Raw genomic sequence first — 17856 nt, 5'->3', positions numbered from 1 at the left:
GGGAACGAGCACAGCGCACCCGGCGTGAGGGCAGGTAACGATATCACCGCACACCGGCGTGAGGGCGGGAAAGAGCCCGGCTCCTGCCACGAGGGTGCACAATGGTCACGTACCCTTCCCCCGCTGTGAGGGCGGTGATGGCCACATCCCTGCGCCCTGGTTTTCTCTCCCGGGGAGATGAGTCAGGTCCCGTCCTGCCCGCGGACGCTACCCATCCAGCTCAGACAGCGCCACCTTTATTGCTTGATTTGTGCCTTTATTCAGTCCGGTGGCACCCCCAGGACCGCAGCAGCCGCGGACCTACGGGGCAGATGCGTGGTGCGTGTACGCCTGGGCAGTCTCAAACCACTTCTTCTCCACAGCTTCCTGGCCCACCTCGAACATTGTCATTAAGTGTTTCCAGCCAGTTTTCGCCGTGATTGTGAGGTACTCTTTGTTCTCTGGGTACAGAAGAGCCGTGTGGGCAGCGATGACGAGGGACTGTGCAAACCTTCCGCTCACCAGGAGAAAGAGGGCACCTCTCTCCTCAGCAGTGAGCGGCAGGACGCTCTCAAACCCCGCGAGAACATGCCCCCCTACACTCAGAGGGTCTGGGCTCTCAATCATCATGTACATGATGGCTATCGCAACCTCAAACACGTAATACCCATAACTCATGTCGCTGAAGTCCAGGATGCCAGACACTCTGTACTGGGGATTCACCAGGGAAGCAGAACTGGAGTCTACTAGAATATTGTGGTCATTAAGGTCTCCGTGATTGATACCTAAACACAGAAGAAATTGAAACAGTATTTAATAACTATTAAAGACCTGAAACAGCTTTAGGAAGATGCACGTCAAACTAACACTCAGCTAGAAACCACACTAGTCCCCTGCAGCACCAAGTGCTGCCTGTGACACCTTTGGTGCTTCCCGTGCAGCCCCACTGCACTGCCAGCTGACTGACAGCAGAGGACATTGCGGGATGGTGCTCCAGGCTGCTGTGATCTACAACACACCGCGTGTTCACAAACGCACAACAGTAGTTTCCAACTATAGAACTGTCACCTCATCATCAATATCAATGTAATCTGAATTCCAAAATTTGGATTAAGTACTTATTTGGGCCTTTATGAAAGGTAGCACTGTACTCTATATATTTAGTAAGCTGGTATAACAGCATGAAAATCATGAACTTAAATGGGAGGAAACTCATCAGAAAAATAAAGAACTGACCCTGACTGGACAGAACATTCCTCTTGGCTTACTCTGTGCTATGTCCATGTCTAGGCTAAGGAAAAGAGATTTACTTCTTTTGGTTTTTTTGTTTTCCTTCTCTACAGAGCCAAACTCCTGTATGAAATTTCTGTGTCTCAGTTCAACATAATTACAATGAGAATAAAATACTCACAGGCTCGGAAACTGCTTAGCTTGGGAATTACTTTGCCTTTGAATTGCTCAATAACTTGCTCCACCACTGCACAGGATTTGTTCTGGCCCAAGGCATAAATGTACTGATCTAGAAGAGGAACATTTGCCAGATTCCAAATGAACTGACCTCGATGCAGACTTTTTACTGATGGATGCTGGAATTTCTTTAGAAAAAGCACACAATAATATAGGCATTAAAAAAATTGCAGACTTTATGATTAAATGGCTTGATTCAAAACCCCTATTAATTTCAACAGGTTTCTAATAAGACTCACTGAAAAGCACCATGAGTTGGACTGTTGTTTTAGATCATGTAAAAGAATAACCTGAAGAATGACTAAAGCAAGCATCTTAATATCTACATACAGCCTGAATGGTTTTTCCCATGTTTTAGGTACAAAGATTACCTTAAGTCATTTGTCACTTCAATAATGTAAAACTGCTGTTGTCTGTCCATAGGGTGATGTTAGAGTAGCAACTTTGAGCCTCTTCCAAGGCCAGAGTCCACCCTGGCAGAGCCCAGCTTACACAGCTAGGGCTGCAGAAAGCTGTGGGAGCACCAGAGACACAAAGCCTGCCAGCATGCTGGGAGCAGGCACACTCTGTGCTTCTAAAGGTGGCACCTTTAGGGGACGAGCCTTAGGAGCAGCTGGTGTGTGGAAAATCCTGAGCACAGTAGTTTATGGAGACATTGACCATGGCTTTGTGCTTATGAAAATTTGCATCCAGCCCTCACTACTTCAAACATACAAGATCCTTAACTCTTCTCTCACTAGCAAATGGAAGGGATGGTTTGGAAAGTGACATTCAAAGAGGAAAAGCATCTCTCCCACTACACACCCCATGCTTATCTTGGACTCCTCAAATGCTTATTAAGGAAACCTCTGGGCCAGACTGGATCAGTGCATAGGGCAAATTAAAAAAAAACAAAACAACTTCCCACAAGAGTAGCTGGCCTCCTTTTAAGGAAAAAACTACAAAAACTATGTTTGTAATTAAGGCTCTTAAAGATCACTAAATGAAAGTCAAAAGTAGATGGTGTATGAACAAGTAGAGAACAAGATCAAGCCTAAACCACCTTGGTGGATGATAATCCATGTGTTAAGGGAATAAAGAGCCTTTTCCATCAGAATTGCTTCTCATTAACTACTTCCTTATTAGCATCATCAGTCACAGCATATTTTGAGGCTAGCTTATTTTAACCACATTATAAGAGTGTGACCAGTGTGTCAGAAAGAAGCAGTAAGTTATCTTTCACAACTGAAATGCTCTTATAATTTAAGAATGTGCTTAGTAAAACTGACAATTCACATTTCATAACTGTCTGAAGCTGGTAGCCAGAACATGAGAAGGAAAGGTTAATGAAAGGTTAATAAAATAATGTGAAGTCTTTCATGCATCAAACTCAGTACTGGCTGATTGATCAGCTTTATTATCCTGTGTAAATACAGAGTAAAGAACTTAGTTTGCATTAAGACTGAGTGGAAGTGGTGCAAATGAGAAGTGTCACAGATCTCTGTTGGCACGGCTGGCACTGCAGGGAGAGTATGAATGTGAAATGGTCACAGTGCTAATGAAGAGAAGAAAGTCAGCAAGTCAAAAGGAATTCAAAATAATAGATCAGCCAGCTGAGCACTCCACAAAAATCCTTTAAAACAAGCTTGGCATTCTGTTCTTCTAATTGGAGCACCCTAGGGTTCATTCTCCTTTATTTGCCAGGTTTGAAACACTAACAGGCGAGCTTTGCATAAGTAAAAAGAACTCCTTATCTCCCTATTCGTGGAACAAAAATGCATTGCAGAAGGATCACCAGTACCATGTCACTTGTCATGTACTTGGGGAAAGGCTTTAGCCACCTTGGAGGCTGGCACCTGAGCCATCAGTCACTGACATCTGCAGTCACCAACTTGCATTTTGCAGGTCTGAAAAGCAGGCACCAAGCACGTGAGCAAATGTTGAAGAGACATGGATTAAGAGAGAAGAGTGAGGCTGAAGCATGAGAACTCACCTCTGAGAGCACTTTATCCATGCTGGCAGCGAGCCTCCCAATCTCATACAGAATCTGAGCATTGGTAGTGATCTTTGCCACTGGTGTACCTGGCAGGTAAGTCAGCAGTCTGACCATGTACTTCTTGCTCCCAGTTCCAGCACCTGACAAGGAGAGATGCAGTCAGCCACTCTGCTGTGTGCTGAGTAACAGTTAATGCAAGAGGCAAAAAAGGCGTATCCCAGTGTAGAAGTTGTCAGATGTATCTCATAAAAATGCAAAGATTTGATTTACCAGAATGTTGTGTAATGTACAAACCTTAACACACTTTTCTATCTATGCTGAGAAAAACTCAGCTCCAAGCAGGGTTCCTCCAGTGCCCGTACACACCCACATAAAGTTTTGCAGCAGAACAGGTCTCAGGAATCCCAAATGTTGTTTGGAAGTTACAGTGACAGTAAAAGCTAAATGCCAACACAATTTTTCTCCCAAGCACTATTAAAGCAATTTATTCTGGTTTCAGGCATGGGTGAGAACTGTATTTTACACCACTCTTAAGGCAAATAATTTCAAGCACCATGTAGTCAATGAGGCATTTTTAACTTTTCCTGTGCATGGACACATGTCAGATAAATGTTTTCTCTAATTCATTAAGCTGAAGTGTTTTCCTAAGTCTTTTCCCAGTTAATTATTACTCTCTCTGAGTTGCTTTGCTTCTGGTATTTTAACTTTGGACTATTATGGCTGGAATACAGGTCACCTGGTGCATATCCCTACTATTCAAACACAAGCCTAGAGTTTCCCTATAGCATGCCCATGGTATGCCATACAGCAAGCTACTGCCGAGCTACGGGTGAGAGTGGGGCAGTAAAGGTGCCCACGGTGGCTCACCTCCCGACTCCAGAGACATTATGTTACCATCTTTTGTCAGATAAGGAGTCGCTGAAGGGAAGCCTTCGGCACTGAGAAACATCATGGCTTGGGTCTGCACTTCAATGAGGTCAGGCTCCTGGCTGTCTTCTGAGTTGGTGATTTTGAGGACAAACTCATCAGCACCTTCAGCTGAGACACGCACGTGGAAGTTCTGATCATCATAGCTGGGGAGTGACCTGATCCAAGATACCTTCAATCCAAACACCCTGTCAACCAATTCGGCTGCCTCTCTCTCACCAAATGTGGGTTTGGTCAAGGTCTGGGGTTGACAGTCTTTTCCAGAAGACATGGTGTCTCTAGGAGAAAAAGAAAAGCTGGATGATCTGATCTGTATTCTGACACCAGAAGCAGTAATGACTGCAACAAAATGCATTCAGCTACTGGAGAAGAGTTTCCTACATTTATCAAACAAGCAAAGAAAACCAATCCCCTATGCCAGCTCGGGTTTCTTACATCATAGCTTATCAAATACTTAGGCTGCAGCCCCTCAAAAGAAACACTGCTAGAGAGATGCACTCAATCTGTTCAGAACAGCAGATATGAAGAGCTTATTAACCAAGCTTTTATTAGCTCGTTTCTAGCAGCAGCCTAAGCTGGTATTGTTGATAGGTAGGAATGACTCCCTCAGGAACAGAGTTGCTGGATCCCTGATCAGAGGTCTTCAATTCATGCTTGCAAAAGGCAAGAATTATTTTAGTAAATCATAACGTTAAAGCAGACTAAATCTTTCTGCTTGGTAATGGCCTTCCAAATTCCTGTGCTAAGAAAGGCAGCACAAACCTGCAGACGCTCGCTCGTCTCTCGCTTGCCCAGCTGCAGGAATCCCGAGCCTCCGCACACGAGGACAACCCTCGGACTGGCGGGGAGCCGCGCCAACCTTTGCCCGGCCCGGGGAGGCCGAGGAACCGCAGAAGCCGCCGTCAGCAGCCGGGGCCCGGCCCCCGCCTGCCCCGCCGTGCTCCGCGGAACGCGGGGTGCGCCCGCCCCGAGCGCGGCCGGGCGGGCCCGGGGCCCCGGGCCGCCCCTCCCGGCCGCGGGCAGCGGCGCCCGAGCCTCCGGCCCTGGGCTCTGTTTGCCAGCGGCACGAGAGGGGAGGAAAGCTGCGACTTCCTGTCACAAAGGCAGAGCGCTTAAAACCCCCTGCGCCCGCAGCGGGCAGGACGGAACACATCCGTTTTATTCTTTTCTTTAAACTCTTGTATCAGCACACCACATCAGAATCTCTGCCAAACGCTAAGACTGAAGACCACGTATAAATACATACAACAAACCTGAGGCATCTTGCTCGGGATGTCCTTTAGACTGTCCCAGAGAGTTTTTACTGGGACAATAGGTCCAGTCCTAGAAAATTTGACCCTTAATGAAAATAATGTCAAACCTTAAGATTAATATAGAAATATCTTCTGAAACTCCTAATGAAAAAAGGTAATCTCGGTAGTTGACGTCCTGCTATGACAGAATTAGGAATCTGAAGAAAAAGGAATTTAGGAAAGACAGCTGAAGAACACCCAACAACCCCTTCTCCCCCCAAAACCCAAACAACACCTAAGGCATCTTAAGTAAATCAGTTAAAAATCCTCTATCACAAAATTTCAGTATTGTTTCTAATATTAGGGACCCAAAATTGAAAACATTATCTTCATCAAATGCTTATTTTAACCAAATAGGGAATTTAGAAAAGGGAAACTATTTCCCCAAGAATCATTTTTTTTTCTCTCCAGTTTCAGAACAGATGTTAATAAAAGTATTTGACCAACTCTTCTCACTAGAAATAACAAAATAAAGGGGTTTTTCCCCAGAGAATAGAGCTCTGTAAAATATTTCGTGTTCCCTCTCCTGATTTCTGAGGCCCTGAAGCTTTAGCTCATTGGAGTAAAATCGATACAGTGGGAAAACATTCTTGCTGTGGTTGATTATAGAAATGTACTCCTGAGCTCTGCAAACAAGATTATAACGCAGAGCTGTGCTCCTTATTCTTGCTTCAGTTGCCAGACTGGACTGTGAAAGCACAGACCTATAAACTTCTGTGCTTCTCCTGCCTGCCTGGTGCTCTGGGGGAAGATCACTGTTGTTGCGAGGCAAGGCAGAGTTTGAAGGTTGTACTTTGGCCTGTCTTATTATCTGAAGAGAGATAGACTTGAATAATTTAGCATCCATGGGTTGAACTCCAGTCTAATGCTGTGCTGAAAGTGGGGGTTGAAGTAGGTTAGTGGTGGATATCCCCAAATCACTTCTGAGGACCTTGTCAGAGTTGTAACCTTGGCCAACAGCTTGCTTTAATACAGGATTTCATCTAGATTCCAAATGAGACATTTTTCAGAAGGGAAAGAAAAAGTTCTTGAAAAGGCACTTGATATAACATCCAGAGTGGTGTCCGGAGCACAGCTGACCCAGAGAACATCCTTCCACACCAGCTAGGCGTGCTTTGTGAGCCCAAACTCACTCCAAACAAGTAAATGGAACATGCATCATTCTCTAACACACAGTATTATCCCCTTTCTTTATATTCACCCCACTCCTTCACACACAGTACCATTTTAAGTGTATTCCTTGCTATCTATTCAAAATAGACAGTAACATACAAGAACTGTCATACATTTTTCTTTATTAAAAATACTTTACAACATTGGTAACATTGTATGCACAATTTTCATCAATTGAACTTAAGATATATTTATGCAATACTTACTGAACTTAAGACTGTTCTGTTGGCTTTAAACAGCAGACAATGATTTGCAGTTGCTTAAATAGCATTAATATACATAGCTTCTTGGCCTTATACTTAGGTGTAAAATGTATAAACATCAACACTATCCCAAAGCTTTGTAGTTTGGGATGGGGAGGAAGAAGGAAGCAAGAAAACATTTACAAAAATTTCAACAAGATTCTTCCCCCAAATCCAAATGGAGAGAGGTCTAAGTTAAATCTATCTAACACACTGAGTCACTTCTCCAACAGGTACACATCCTCCTACACCTTAGGATACTAAAGAGAGATGGAACTGAATGTTTGGTGTGTGAGTAGAGCAATCCTGACTGTCCCAGGCCCTGCCCCTGCTGCCCACCTACGGCACTCAGGGTGCCAGCAGTGTGTCCAGAGTTAAATGCCTTCACTGGCTGCCGGCCTCCTGAGCTGTGCTCTGCACAGGGGACAGGGAACAGGGCTGTTCCCACGGCTCACGAGCCAGGAGCCCCCACCACTGAGAGATGGGACATGGGCAGTGCTGTCCCACACGGCACCCCCACCCCACACGGCACGGCTCCAAGGGGAGAGGTCAGCCTGCACACCTTGGACATGGCACTCCTGGGCTGGTTGAGAGCTGGACCTGCTGCAGCAATGGGAGCCTCCAGCTGAGCAGCCCCTGTGCCCAAGCACCGCTCAGAACTTCTCTCTCGTGGCCTACGAGCCACATTAGTGCAGTAGAATCAAAGCAACTGCTCAGGTAATGAAGCCAGCCCCCTGTGTCTCTAAAAAGAACTGACTTGCTTTACTGGTGACAACTTGCAGGTAAGTCACATGCCTTGAAATTGCACTTCACCTCATCAATCTGCCGTGACGTGGCTTGGATCCCTGTCTCCTGAAGCATGGAGAAAGGGCAGGGGGCTGTTTCCTTCAAGCATTAGTAAATAGGCATGGAGTTGCAGTTGTATCATCTGCATGAGGCACCATTATGTACCAGCACTAAATGCCCATTTTCTCCCCAGTAACATTTCCTTGAACTAAATCAAGAATATACCTTTGAGCTGGGATAAAATAGTATCAGACACTTGTACAAGAAGTACAAGATCTGCCCAGTCACGCTGGATAGAATTAATGGAAGTGTACCACAGAACAGGAACTCGTTCAGCATTCGTTGAATATAACATTCAAAACTGCATTGATTTATCCCCCCTTAGAAGTGGTAGGAGTCACTGGAATGGTTTTCATCTCACCTAAAAGAAAATCATATCAAACTAGTGAAATATAAAACCAGATTATACAGAACTTCAAACTTCAGTCAACGTTGTCTAACAAAACAGAAAAATAAGTATCAAATTGATGTCAATCAAATTAGTTTGGCTTTTGAACTGTCAACAAATTAATACACTGTATTGATATAATTATGCAAGAGGTTTGCAGTATTTTGGGTTCGGGGCTTTTTTTAAAGGAATGTCAAACATACTATTTAAAGATTTGAACAGTTCATCTGTTAGTTCACAAGTCAACTATTTCAGTATCTGGTTATAAATTAAAAGTACATGTAAATAAAGCTAATTATAGTCCTCTTGTATGTTTTAAGACAACATTAATCAAGAACAAAAGTCCTTAAAGCAAAATCTTTACAATTTATAGGCAAGTATTGCAGTTTTGTTTTCCAGCAGAAATTAAACTACACAAACTGTAAGTGGAGTTATGAAGCTTTTCAAGACAGGAGCACAGGAAGAGCCTGCTGGAGCTGCAGACTCACTTACACAGCTCAGACACCACCAAAGCTCTGTGGAACACAAGCCACGCTGCAGCAACTCTGCATTTCCTGCCAATATGAGCTATGAGGCTTTGCCCTCTGTGCTGACAATTCCAGCCACAGCTGTTGCAGTGCCATGAGACAGGTTTGTTCAGTGCTCTGGGCTCCTCCTCAGAAGGGGATGCTCCACAAGAGCTGGGAGCTGCCAGCATGTGAGGATGCACTCAAAGGCAGGGTGGCCATCTGGCTCTTGAACACCTGACAAGTGTAATGTGCTAGACAGGTTGTTTTTAAAGCAGAGGAATTTAAACAGCCCTACCAAATGTTTTAAAAGGCTTTAAAGGTTAAAACTTTACAAGGAGGTATTTCTCTAATGATATTGCAGAGAGCACAATAAAAACAGATGTCACAAATGACAAAAGTGCATCCCTTAAAGCGGATGTGACAAAGTTCAGTTGAAAGGCATGAAGAACCATGGCTTAACCTGCATGAATGAAACAACTGGGAGATTTGTTTTTAAATGCAGAAATGTTTCCCATATTTCTAAGCACATAGAATTTTACATACTTCATAGCTTTAGCAGTTTAAATCTGGATCCAGAGGATATATAATCCCATAAAGGTAAGGAAGTCAACATCTGTGCTACAGGATACCATGGGCCTCATATGGGCTGCTTTTTGTTCAGCCCATAACCTAAAGAAATTGAAAACTCTGTATCTTTTTTAAGCTTTGGTTGAGGGAAAAAAATCTGTTTGGCCTTTAAAATTCCCTACCATCTTGTTACTCTTATACCAACAAACAGCAGTACACAGATTTACAGGTGCAAAAAATGAGTGGAAACAACTGCAGAAAATCTTCTTACATAATAATCTTCAGCACAATCAGTTTCAATTTCACATAGTTTATTTACAAAATGGTCTGATAAAACATCCCCTCCATACTTACAGCTCTCTTGTCACAATACACATGTTGATTTTAGCAATGTTTAATAGCACCATTAGAATATTATTCAAAATCAGAAAGGATCTCGTTGCAGTTACAATGATTCACAATCTTTTACATCCATGGACGAAGTAACTTTGAGCACACTAGGACTGTTTGCAGTTCCACGGTACAGATTCCTGGGTTCACACAAGGCATTGGCTGCATTACCAGTTATGCAGGGCACCCAGAGATTCAGTAGCTACTACAAGAATCTTCGAGCCACAAAGTTTAGACTTCCACCATTCTTGTACAAAGTTATCTCCATATTGTTTTCAAACAAGGCAATCACGCTGAATACTTTTCCAGTGCTTGTCTTCAAAAGAAAAGCAAAAAAAAAACTGATTAAGCTTTGCTTTCACTTCCCCTTGCTTATTTCTCAGTCAGCATTCTAACCCCAAGTTTTGTTGAACAAAGAACACAAGCAAATTCAGCACTCTGATGTGCCCACACAGCCCCAAGCGTGCTGGGGCCAGATGCAAGGAAGGCTTGTTGTAGTGCACCGGGAGCACGCAGGGGCCTCGTGGTAACCAAAGAGCATCCCATCCCTAAGGTGGCACAAAGAGTGTTATGGGCTTGTTTACACAGCACGGAGAGATGAAGCCTCTCTCCAGTCATCACCCTTATGAGAGACAGACTCAATTCTACCCTAAGACCAAGCCCCTGAGGGGCAAAATACCACTCAGAATAATCAAGAATATCAGGCTGCGTACAAAGCTGTATACAAAGAACATGTGTATATGTACTTTGGGAAACTACAACAGCCATGGCAAACTTCAGGCAGGGCAATAAGCTTACCTTCCAAGAGAATTAAGTTCTGTCTTTTCTTGCTTTGCTTCCTATCATCAGAATTAAGTTTTTTTCCTCTGCATCAGAACATTCAACAGAGAAATTAAAAATATTGCAAAGATACCTTAATATCCAACGTCATTCTGGGCGACAGGTCTGGAGGGAACAATATAGAAAACTGCTCTCTGCCAGTGAGCCCCAAAGTACTTGGATTTTCCCCAGGACGAAACTGAAGTGGAGCGATGCCAATTCCAATCAGCTGACTCCTATGAACCTTCTCATAGCTCTCAGCTAGGACAGCTTTAACACCCTGCAAAAATACAAGCAGAGTGAAACACAGAAGTAACCTTCAAACACAGACTACATCCAACATCTCACAACTCAAACTCAAGAGAGAGTGCTTTGCACAGAGTCCTTTAAGTACCTTGGAAACATCACTTAGTAGCTGCCCAGCTAGATGGAAGCAAACCAGTCAGAGCAGGCCCATGCAGTGTTACAGACAGTGACCATGCTGGGGTTAACAGGAAATGAATCAATGGCTGACTTTGAACATATTCTCAATATTAGTGGAAATTAGCCTCCAACAATGAGGCACTGAACACCCCATGGAGACCAAACAGAGATCAGCACAGACAAATGCCCGATTTGTCTCAAAGTCTGGTATCCAAGACAGTAAATTACATAATGAGGAAATTCAGATCTATCCTGACTAGCGATTCTCTTCCACGAAGATTCTAACACAGAAATGATACAATGTATTTTTAGGTATTTCCAGAGAAAACAAAACTACCCCCAAACCCCAACAAACCAGCAGTACCAGTAGAAAAGGCCCTTTTGCAGCCCAGTCTCTTGAGCTACCCAGTCCATACTTCTTTCCTGCTAGAATAATTACAGGAATGCCTTCCTTCTGGTACAGCTCTGCTGCTTCAAACACATCTAGCTGTGGAATGATAAAACAACACATTTTGAGTGAGTTCTCAACCTGCACTCCCGATTTCCAGAGTAGCTGTGCAAACAAATATATTCCTACCGTTTGTCCTGATGGGAAGTGAATTGTTTTAGGAGCTGGTTTTCCTATGAACTTATTCAGAAGCTTGATATTTGCAAAGGTACCTCTTGTCATCACAGCATCATTACCTCTTCGAGCCCCATAAGAGTTGAATTCACGAGGTGTGAGTCTGAAATAAAAAGCAAATTGAAAGAAATCAGTTAAAGATGATCTGATTTAAAGGCATTATGATTTTTCTTATAATTATTGCAGCACATCTAAGTCTTTAGTGGAAGATGTAAAGAACTGGATCTCCAATGAATGTAATTATCATAGATCACAGACAATGTGCAAATCGCTGCTAGGTTATTCATGAGGAAAGCTGCAAGTTTAAATTAATTTTCTACAACTTTTTATAAAGTGCAGCAAGCAGTGTGGTACTTACATAAGAATTATGGGGAGACTGCTCTAGGAAACAACCCACCTTACTAATCCTCTTAACCATTACCAGCATATTTATTAACATGGAGTAAGTATTTTGCTTTTCCACATATAGTCTCCCCTTTCTGCAGACAGGCATTTCTAGAGAAGGTGGCAATGCTGATCAATTATTCAGCAGGGCTCACCCTTTGCTGGTCAGGTACTTGGCAGCAGCACTGCTCCTTGCAATGCTCCCGGCAGGAGAAATGTGATCTGTGGTGACAGAGTCCCCCAGGAACAGCAACACGTGGGCATTTTCAACTGCCTGTGGTGGAACTGCTTCTTTGGCCTGACAGGGCAGGGGGGAACAACAACAGAAGGGAACAAAAGGAACATTAAACATTTTCTTCCAGGAACTAGAGACATAAAACATATCTGCAGTATAGGAAGGCCCCTGGATGGGCAGGCTCTACTCATTCCACAGACACAAATATTTCACAGACTGAGAAATAGGAGTGATAATTAAATTTGTTGGTTCAACATTGAAGGTTTGCTATAACAGCTATTCCTTTACTTAAATGCAATGCATATGATCTAGTGGATAGATCCACTCTACTTACAAGTTTATCAAAAAAGGAAGGACATCTAATATAAGTAGATTTTAAATCCCAGGGAAATAAAATTGACTCTGGTGCTTCCAGTAAATTCCACCGTTTGTTTCCTTTCTACAAGAAAGAAAATTAATCAAAAAGAAAAGAAGTCAGTTTATTGTATTTTTACACTCAAAAACAAAAGACATACTGGTGATTTTATTATTTACTATTATTTAGTAAATAATTTTCTATTACATGTTACATTACTGGGTATTACTTAGGAATTGCTTTTAAATACAAGTACCCATCTCAGTTAAGCCCTCCATTACTATAACAGAAATAAATGGCAAACCAATCACATTCAACTGCAAGATATTAAAGCTACAATGAAATGCAACCTTTACATTATGTAGAACAGACCACTCTTACCTCCATCTTTTCTTTCAATTCCTTAAACATGGATGATATCACACGCTCTTCCTCCACTGTGTGAAGTTCTTGTCGGGTGGGCCAAATATCTCGTAAATAAATACTTTTGCCATTAAAACCAGTGCCTGTGTAAGATTTTAAACACAACAGTGGTTTGGAAGAATAAACTACTAGACTTGAGCTTTGTATTAGAATATAGATGTGTATATATTCAGGCCTGCAGAGATGGTACCAGATAGGCAAAGAATTGGATCAGTTAAGTGAATGCTTTGCTTTAGCCACGCGCAAACCAAATATGGCTGTGCTTTCTCTTCAAATGTATTGGCTCTGGGTGCTGAAACCGTGTGCAGACATCTGTGCCCATGTGCACCCACTGCAGCAGCAGAAGCTGCAGGAAAACACTCACCCAGGGGCTCTGTGTCGAAGTCTATCTGCACGGTGCCCGCGATGGCGTAGGCCACGACCAGCGGAGGGGACGCCAGGTAGTTGGCACGGACACAGTCACACAGGCGGCCCTCGAAGTTCTTAGTGCCAGACAACACCCCACAGGCAATGATATCTCCCTGAAAGACACACCCAGTTTGGAGGACTTCAACAGCTTAGGCTATTTCTATTGACTAGTCAGATGTGCTTTTAGCATTGCACTTCAAATATTTAACACAACAACTGAAAGGCATTTTGCTCTCTCTCACTACCCTTCTCATTTTCTTTTTTGACCCTCTGACGTGCTTTCCTGTTGCTTCATTCAACTCCTCTCCTGCCATTTATTTATTTTTCTTCTGCTTCAGAAGAGAAAAAAGCTGTAGCTGTTTAGACAGTGCTGGTTAAAATTATTCAAGCACATTAAAAACCTCCTCTTCACTTACGATACAAAATGTACACACTGCATCCTCTGCAAGATTAGGTCATATGAATTTATCTTGTAATTTATAACTGTATTTTATATCAGTTATTACATTTATTTTACACAGCAATGAATTGGCATGGTCTCCCTCTAACAAGCAAATAGGCCAACACTATCATGTTAAGTCCAAACCACAAATGAAGTGTACTGTGCATGGATTACTGTATTTCTTGATTGCTGAACAGGGTGAGAAATACATTTCTGTGTTCAACAAGCCAGCCAGAACTTTACCTGTTTTATTGCATTCCTGATGGCTTCTGGCAAAGGGGCCGTGTTCCCAACACAGGTGGAGCACCCATAACCAACAACCTCAAACCTGCATGGGAAAAACCAATCAAGTCACACATGGTCATGAGCAATTTGTTAACATAACTGCTTTTTCTTTAATTAACAATCCCCAAGAATTTTTTGTCCCTTGATAGTTAAGACTTTTTAGAAACTGAACAACAGACACTACATGTCACTGATTCAAACTACAGCTGGGCACTGTTACAGAATATTGAACATATTCTGATACTGCTACAGAGCAACCAAAACCATTAACTAAACAACCCTTGAATGCAGCAATGATAAGAGAAGACAAATACAAACCGTCCTGACAAATTTGCATCCAGCTTCCACTTTTAGAATATATTATCAAGTACATCCTTTCTTGCAAGTCACTTAAAATGAGGTAATTTGTGACTGGAAAAACAGCTCTGATGTATTAGAGCTACGTATCATAAATTTTGAAGTGGGAATACAATGAAGCAGAATAATTTTAAGTCAGCAAGGGAGCAAATCTGCAATCTATTAAGTTAGGAATTAGCCAGCCCCTAATGGAACAGCAATCCTATTTATCAGCCTGTACAGCCCCTGTATTCACCACCTGGCCAAACTCACACCGAGCCAGGCCTTACCCAAGCTTGCTGAGGTATGGCAATACTCCACTTGAACTGAGGTAATGTGTAACCATGCCACTGCCAGGTGATAAACTTGTTCTGATGTAGGGCTTCACCACGAGGCCAGCCTCAACAGCTTTTTTGGCCAGCAGTCCTACCAAACCAAAAGGAAAAAAGGACACAGATTATGATTTGTATATCCTTTCATAGGACATCTGTGTGGTTCTACCTTAGTTAAATCAAACATAAAAACCCCCTGAGGATTAGACAATTTTCAGTTTATTAAACTATTCAAGCAATCACTGGGCTGAATAGTTTCTTAATGCATAACAATACCTTGCATAATTTTATTCCCATTCCTGGAAGGTAGACACCCATTTTACCTTCTCTAAGACAAATCTCTTTACCATGTTCTAGCTCACAGTGCCAATCCATTCAGCCTGCAGAGACAGGCCACACAGCCCTAAGGGGAAGCTCACCTTGGCCACAGAGCATCTTAAAAAGAGGAGAGCAAGGTCTGACAGATGAGCTGTTCCAGCAAAACCATCTGCAGCTTGTGAAGGTGTGGCAGATACCCCTGAAGCAATGACAGAACTCAGCAATACTGAGTTTCTGTGCTGCCTGTGGCATGACAGCTCATCATCCAGGACAGCCTTGAAACTAAAGCCCACCTCCTGCATCAGCTATGGCACTGTGCACTGACAGGAACCCTACAACTGCTTACTTGCTGTCATACTACAAAGTGTAAAGATTTTATAATTGCTCTCCTTAATACTGCTTTATGGGACAAACTTAGATTGTATTGTGGAAAAGCAACTTTCCCTATATAACCTAGCCAGAACCTACAAGCTAAGGCTACAAGTCTGCAGTTTCAAACCTGTAAAGAGAACCTACAAAAGTGAAGGTGAGGACTGTGAAACATGGGAGCACCATTAAGATGCTGAGCTGTCTGGTCCCAACATACCTGCAGCAAGCATGACAGATGGATTGCAATTGTTTGTACAGCTGATGACTGCAGCAATGACAACGCAGCCGTGGGACAGCTTGTATTCATTTCCTTCATACTGAACAGGCACAATGTCATTCTGCTTCTCAGCTGCAATCTGAAACCCTTTAACGCCAGACTGGATGACAAAAGTACATGTTAGCAGCTGTTACAGTACAGAAAGGATGACATTACAGCAAGACCAAGTGAACACTGGTTTTGAAATAATACTCAGCTGTGCCACTAGGAACCCTTACATGATTCTAAAAGCAGCCCTCAGTTCATGTCCCTCTGTCTGTACATGGGTCTCAGCCTTCTTCCTTCACAACTGCTTTAACTTTGTGAACAAATGTCAGTCTGTGTGTGGCTGTTCCACAGCTCACTCCCTTGTGTACCTGGAAGAACATCTCCTCAAGAATACATGTCTGATCTACACAATACTTGCTCCTGAATTAGAAGCATGTCCAAGATTCTAATTGCAAGAGGGTGGTAACTAAACCAGAGTAGGTCCATTAGCATTTTCCACATTCACCTGAGTGTTCTTCAGGACTCAAACATCCTCCAGAGGTCACTTTCGACCTCACCCTTTGTCTTCCACCATCAGCTATGATCTCCCTCCAGCACAAATGAACCACAGTACCACAGGCCTCATTATAAGCTGTTTCTAATACTGCTGTAAGTCTTGAACATTAATGATAAATAAAATGAAAATGAAGGTACATTTCTATATTAGATGCACTCTTCAGATACCCATGGATATCCCTAACCTTCAGAGTTATTCAGAGATAACCAGAACCTTCAGAGTAAAACATTTATTCTGTGAAGACAAATTAAGCTATAAGGAAAAATCATTTGCTAATGTAAGAACTCAGAACACTTGGCTACAAATACTGGCAGTCTTTCTGCATCTCCTTTAAGGCATGATGAGTTTTCTTAGGGTAAATTCTGTTTCGGAAATTAAGTAACATAAAATTGTTTTTAAAAAACCCTGAAAAAGTGAAAATGTTTGCTAAGCTCACACTACGGACTACCTAAAGTTCCTTCTCCCTAACAATCTAAACTGAGAAATTAAGGACTTTGGGAAGCTCATGTTCCTGCCAAACACCTATTATTTACTCTTGGGATGCCTGTCAAGCAAGAACAGAACACCCTGGATAAGCAGTTGTGTAGCAATAAGGAAGGCTCAGTAGGCATGCAAGGAATAGATAACACAACATTTATTCAGGTGAAGGATAGGAAATACCTTTTGAAACAAGCATCAGCAATACAAACCTTTTCATTTAAGCAGGCTTGGAAGTCACTTTTCATGTTATTAACAGCCACTCTATCCTGGGATCTCTTGGGGCCACTGACATATGGAATTATAGAACTTAGACTAACTTGCACTACCTAAGAAATCAAGAAACAGAGAGTGCAGGCATTACCAACCCCAGCCCACCAGTGCATGGAATATGTTCACGAGACACCCAGCAACTCTTATTCCAAATTTGAATGCTCTCAGACATCCACAACTCTGGGACTCTGTTTTCAACACCACTCACTCAAGAGGCTATTCCTCTCATTCCAAATGTTTTAACAATACCATAACTTCTCTACCTTTTGCAGCCCTTGGGATGACTGGAATTCAGTTTCTGTACTAACATAATGTTACTGTGCTTCCCTTCTTATCCCCACCCCCTCTATGTTTTACAAACTCTGCTTCTCAAAACTCTGAGTTAATAAAAACAACTTTGCTGAAAGCAATGAAAGTTACAGTGGGAGATGAGACTGTGAAATCATCAGCAGTTATTTATGAGACTCAAACAAACAACTCCTTTCAAGCATACCTGGGAATACTCAGGCTCTCTGGAAGAACTCTCATCATTTCGAAATAACTTCACAGCTTTAAGATATGCTTCTGTGACTTCAAGCTTGGCCTTATCAAAACCTAAGGAAGGTCATGTCAAACATCGGAAAAGTCACATTAAAGACATAAATAAAATACATCACACAACTTACGGACACTCAGATTGTTTTAAGTGTAATATTCAAAGTACTTTCTTTTCAAGTACACCATTTCCATATCCCAACTTCTATTCAGGAATGACACACAAATTAAAACGTTTATAAATT

General features: G+C 42.5%; 2 protein-coding genes across 5 annotated transcripts in view; both read right to left on the bottom strand.

Annotated features, from left to right (window-relative positions):
* Positions 1–233: 233 nt before the first annotated feature.
* Positions 234–5389, bottom strand: HYKK (hydroxylysine kinase). Its single transcript, XM_064389629.1, has 5 exons — positions 5111–5389; positions 4289–4626; positions 3419–3561; positions 1391–1574; positions 234–764 (listed from the first exon to the last, which is right to left on the bottom strand). Exons 2-5 carry the CDS (start codon positions 4617–4619, stop codon positions 301–303), a joined length of 1122 nt encoding a protein of 373 aa, XP_064245699.1. The 5' UTR covers positions 4620–4626; positions 5111–5389; the 3' UTR covers positions 234–300.
* A 4270-nt stretch (positions 5390–9659) lies between these two features.
* The window catches only part of IREB2 (iron responsive element binding protein 2), a 21980-nt gene continuing 13783 nt past the window's right edge, over positions 9660–17856 (bottom strand). For all 4 annotated transcript variants that reach the window (XM_064389627.1, XM_064389626.1, XM_064389628.1 and 1 more), the window contains exons 10-22: positions 17571–17671; positions 17017–17133; positions 15724–15883; positions 14778–14913; positions 14110–14194; positions 13381–13537; positions 12975–13099; positions 12573–12677; positions 12159–12301; positions 11575–11722; positions 11362–11484; positions 10669–10854; positions 9660–10071 (exon numbers count right to left, since the gene is read on the bottom strand). In XM_064389627.1, coding sequence (XP_064245697.1) covers positions 9961–10071; positions 10669–10854; positions 11362–11484; positions 11575–11722; positions 12159–12301; positions 12573–12677; positions 12975–13099; positions 13381–13537; positions 14110–14194; positions 14778–14913; positions 15724–15883; positions 17017–17133; positions 17571–17671 — 1697 coding nt within the window. In that variant the 3' untranslated portion in view covers positions 9660–9960. The remainder of the gene's footprint in view (positions 10072–10668; positions 10855–11361; positions 11485–11574; positions 11723–12158; positions 12302–12572; positions 12678–12974; positions 13100–13380; positions 13538–14109; positions 14195–14777; positions 14914–15723; positions 15884–17016; positions 17134–17570; positions 17672–17856) is intronic.

This window comes from Passer domesticus, chromosome 14, assembly GCF_036417665.1.
Source record: "Passer domesticus isolate bPasDom1 chromosome 14, bPasDom1.hap1, whole genome shotgun sequence".
NCBI lineage: Eukaryota > Metazoa > Chordata > Aves > Passeriformes > Passeridae > Passer > Passer domesticus.
The sequence above is the reverse complement of the archived record's forward strand: the minus strand, read 5'-3'. Positions and strand labels throughout refer to the sequence as shown.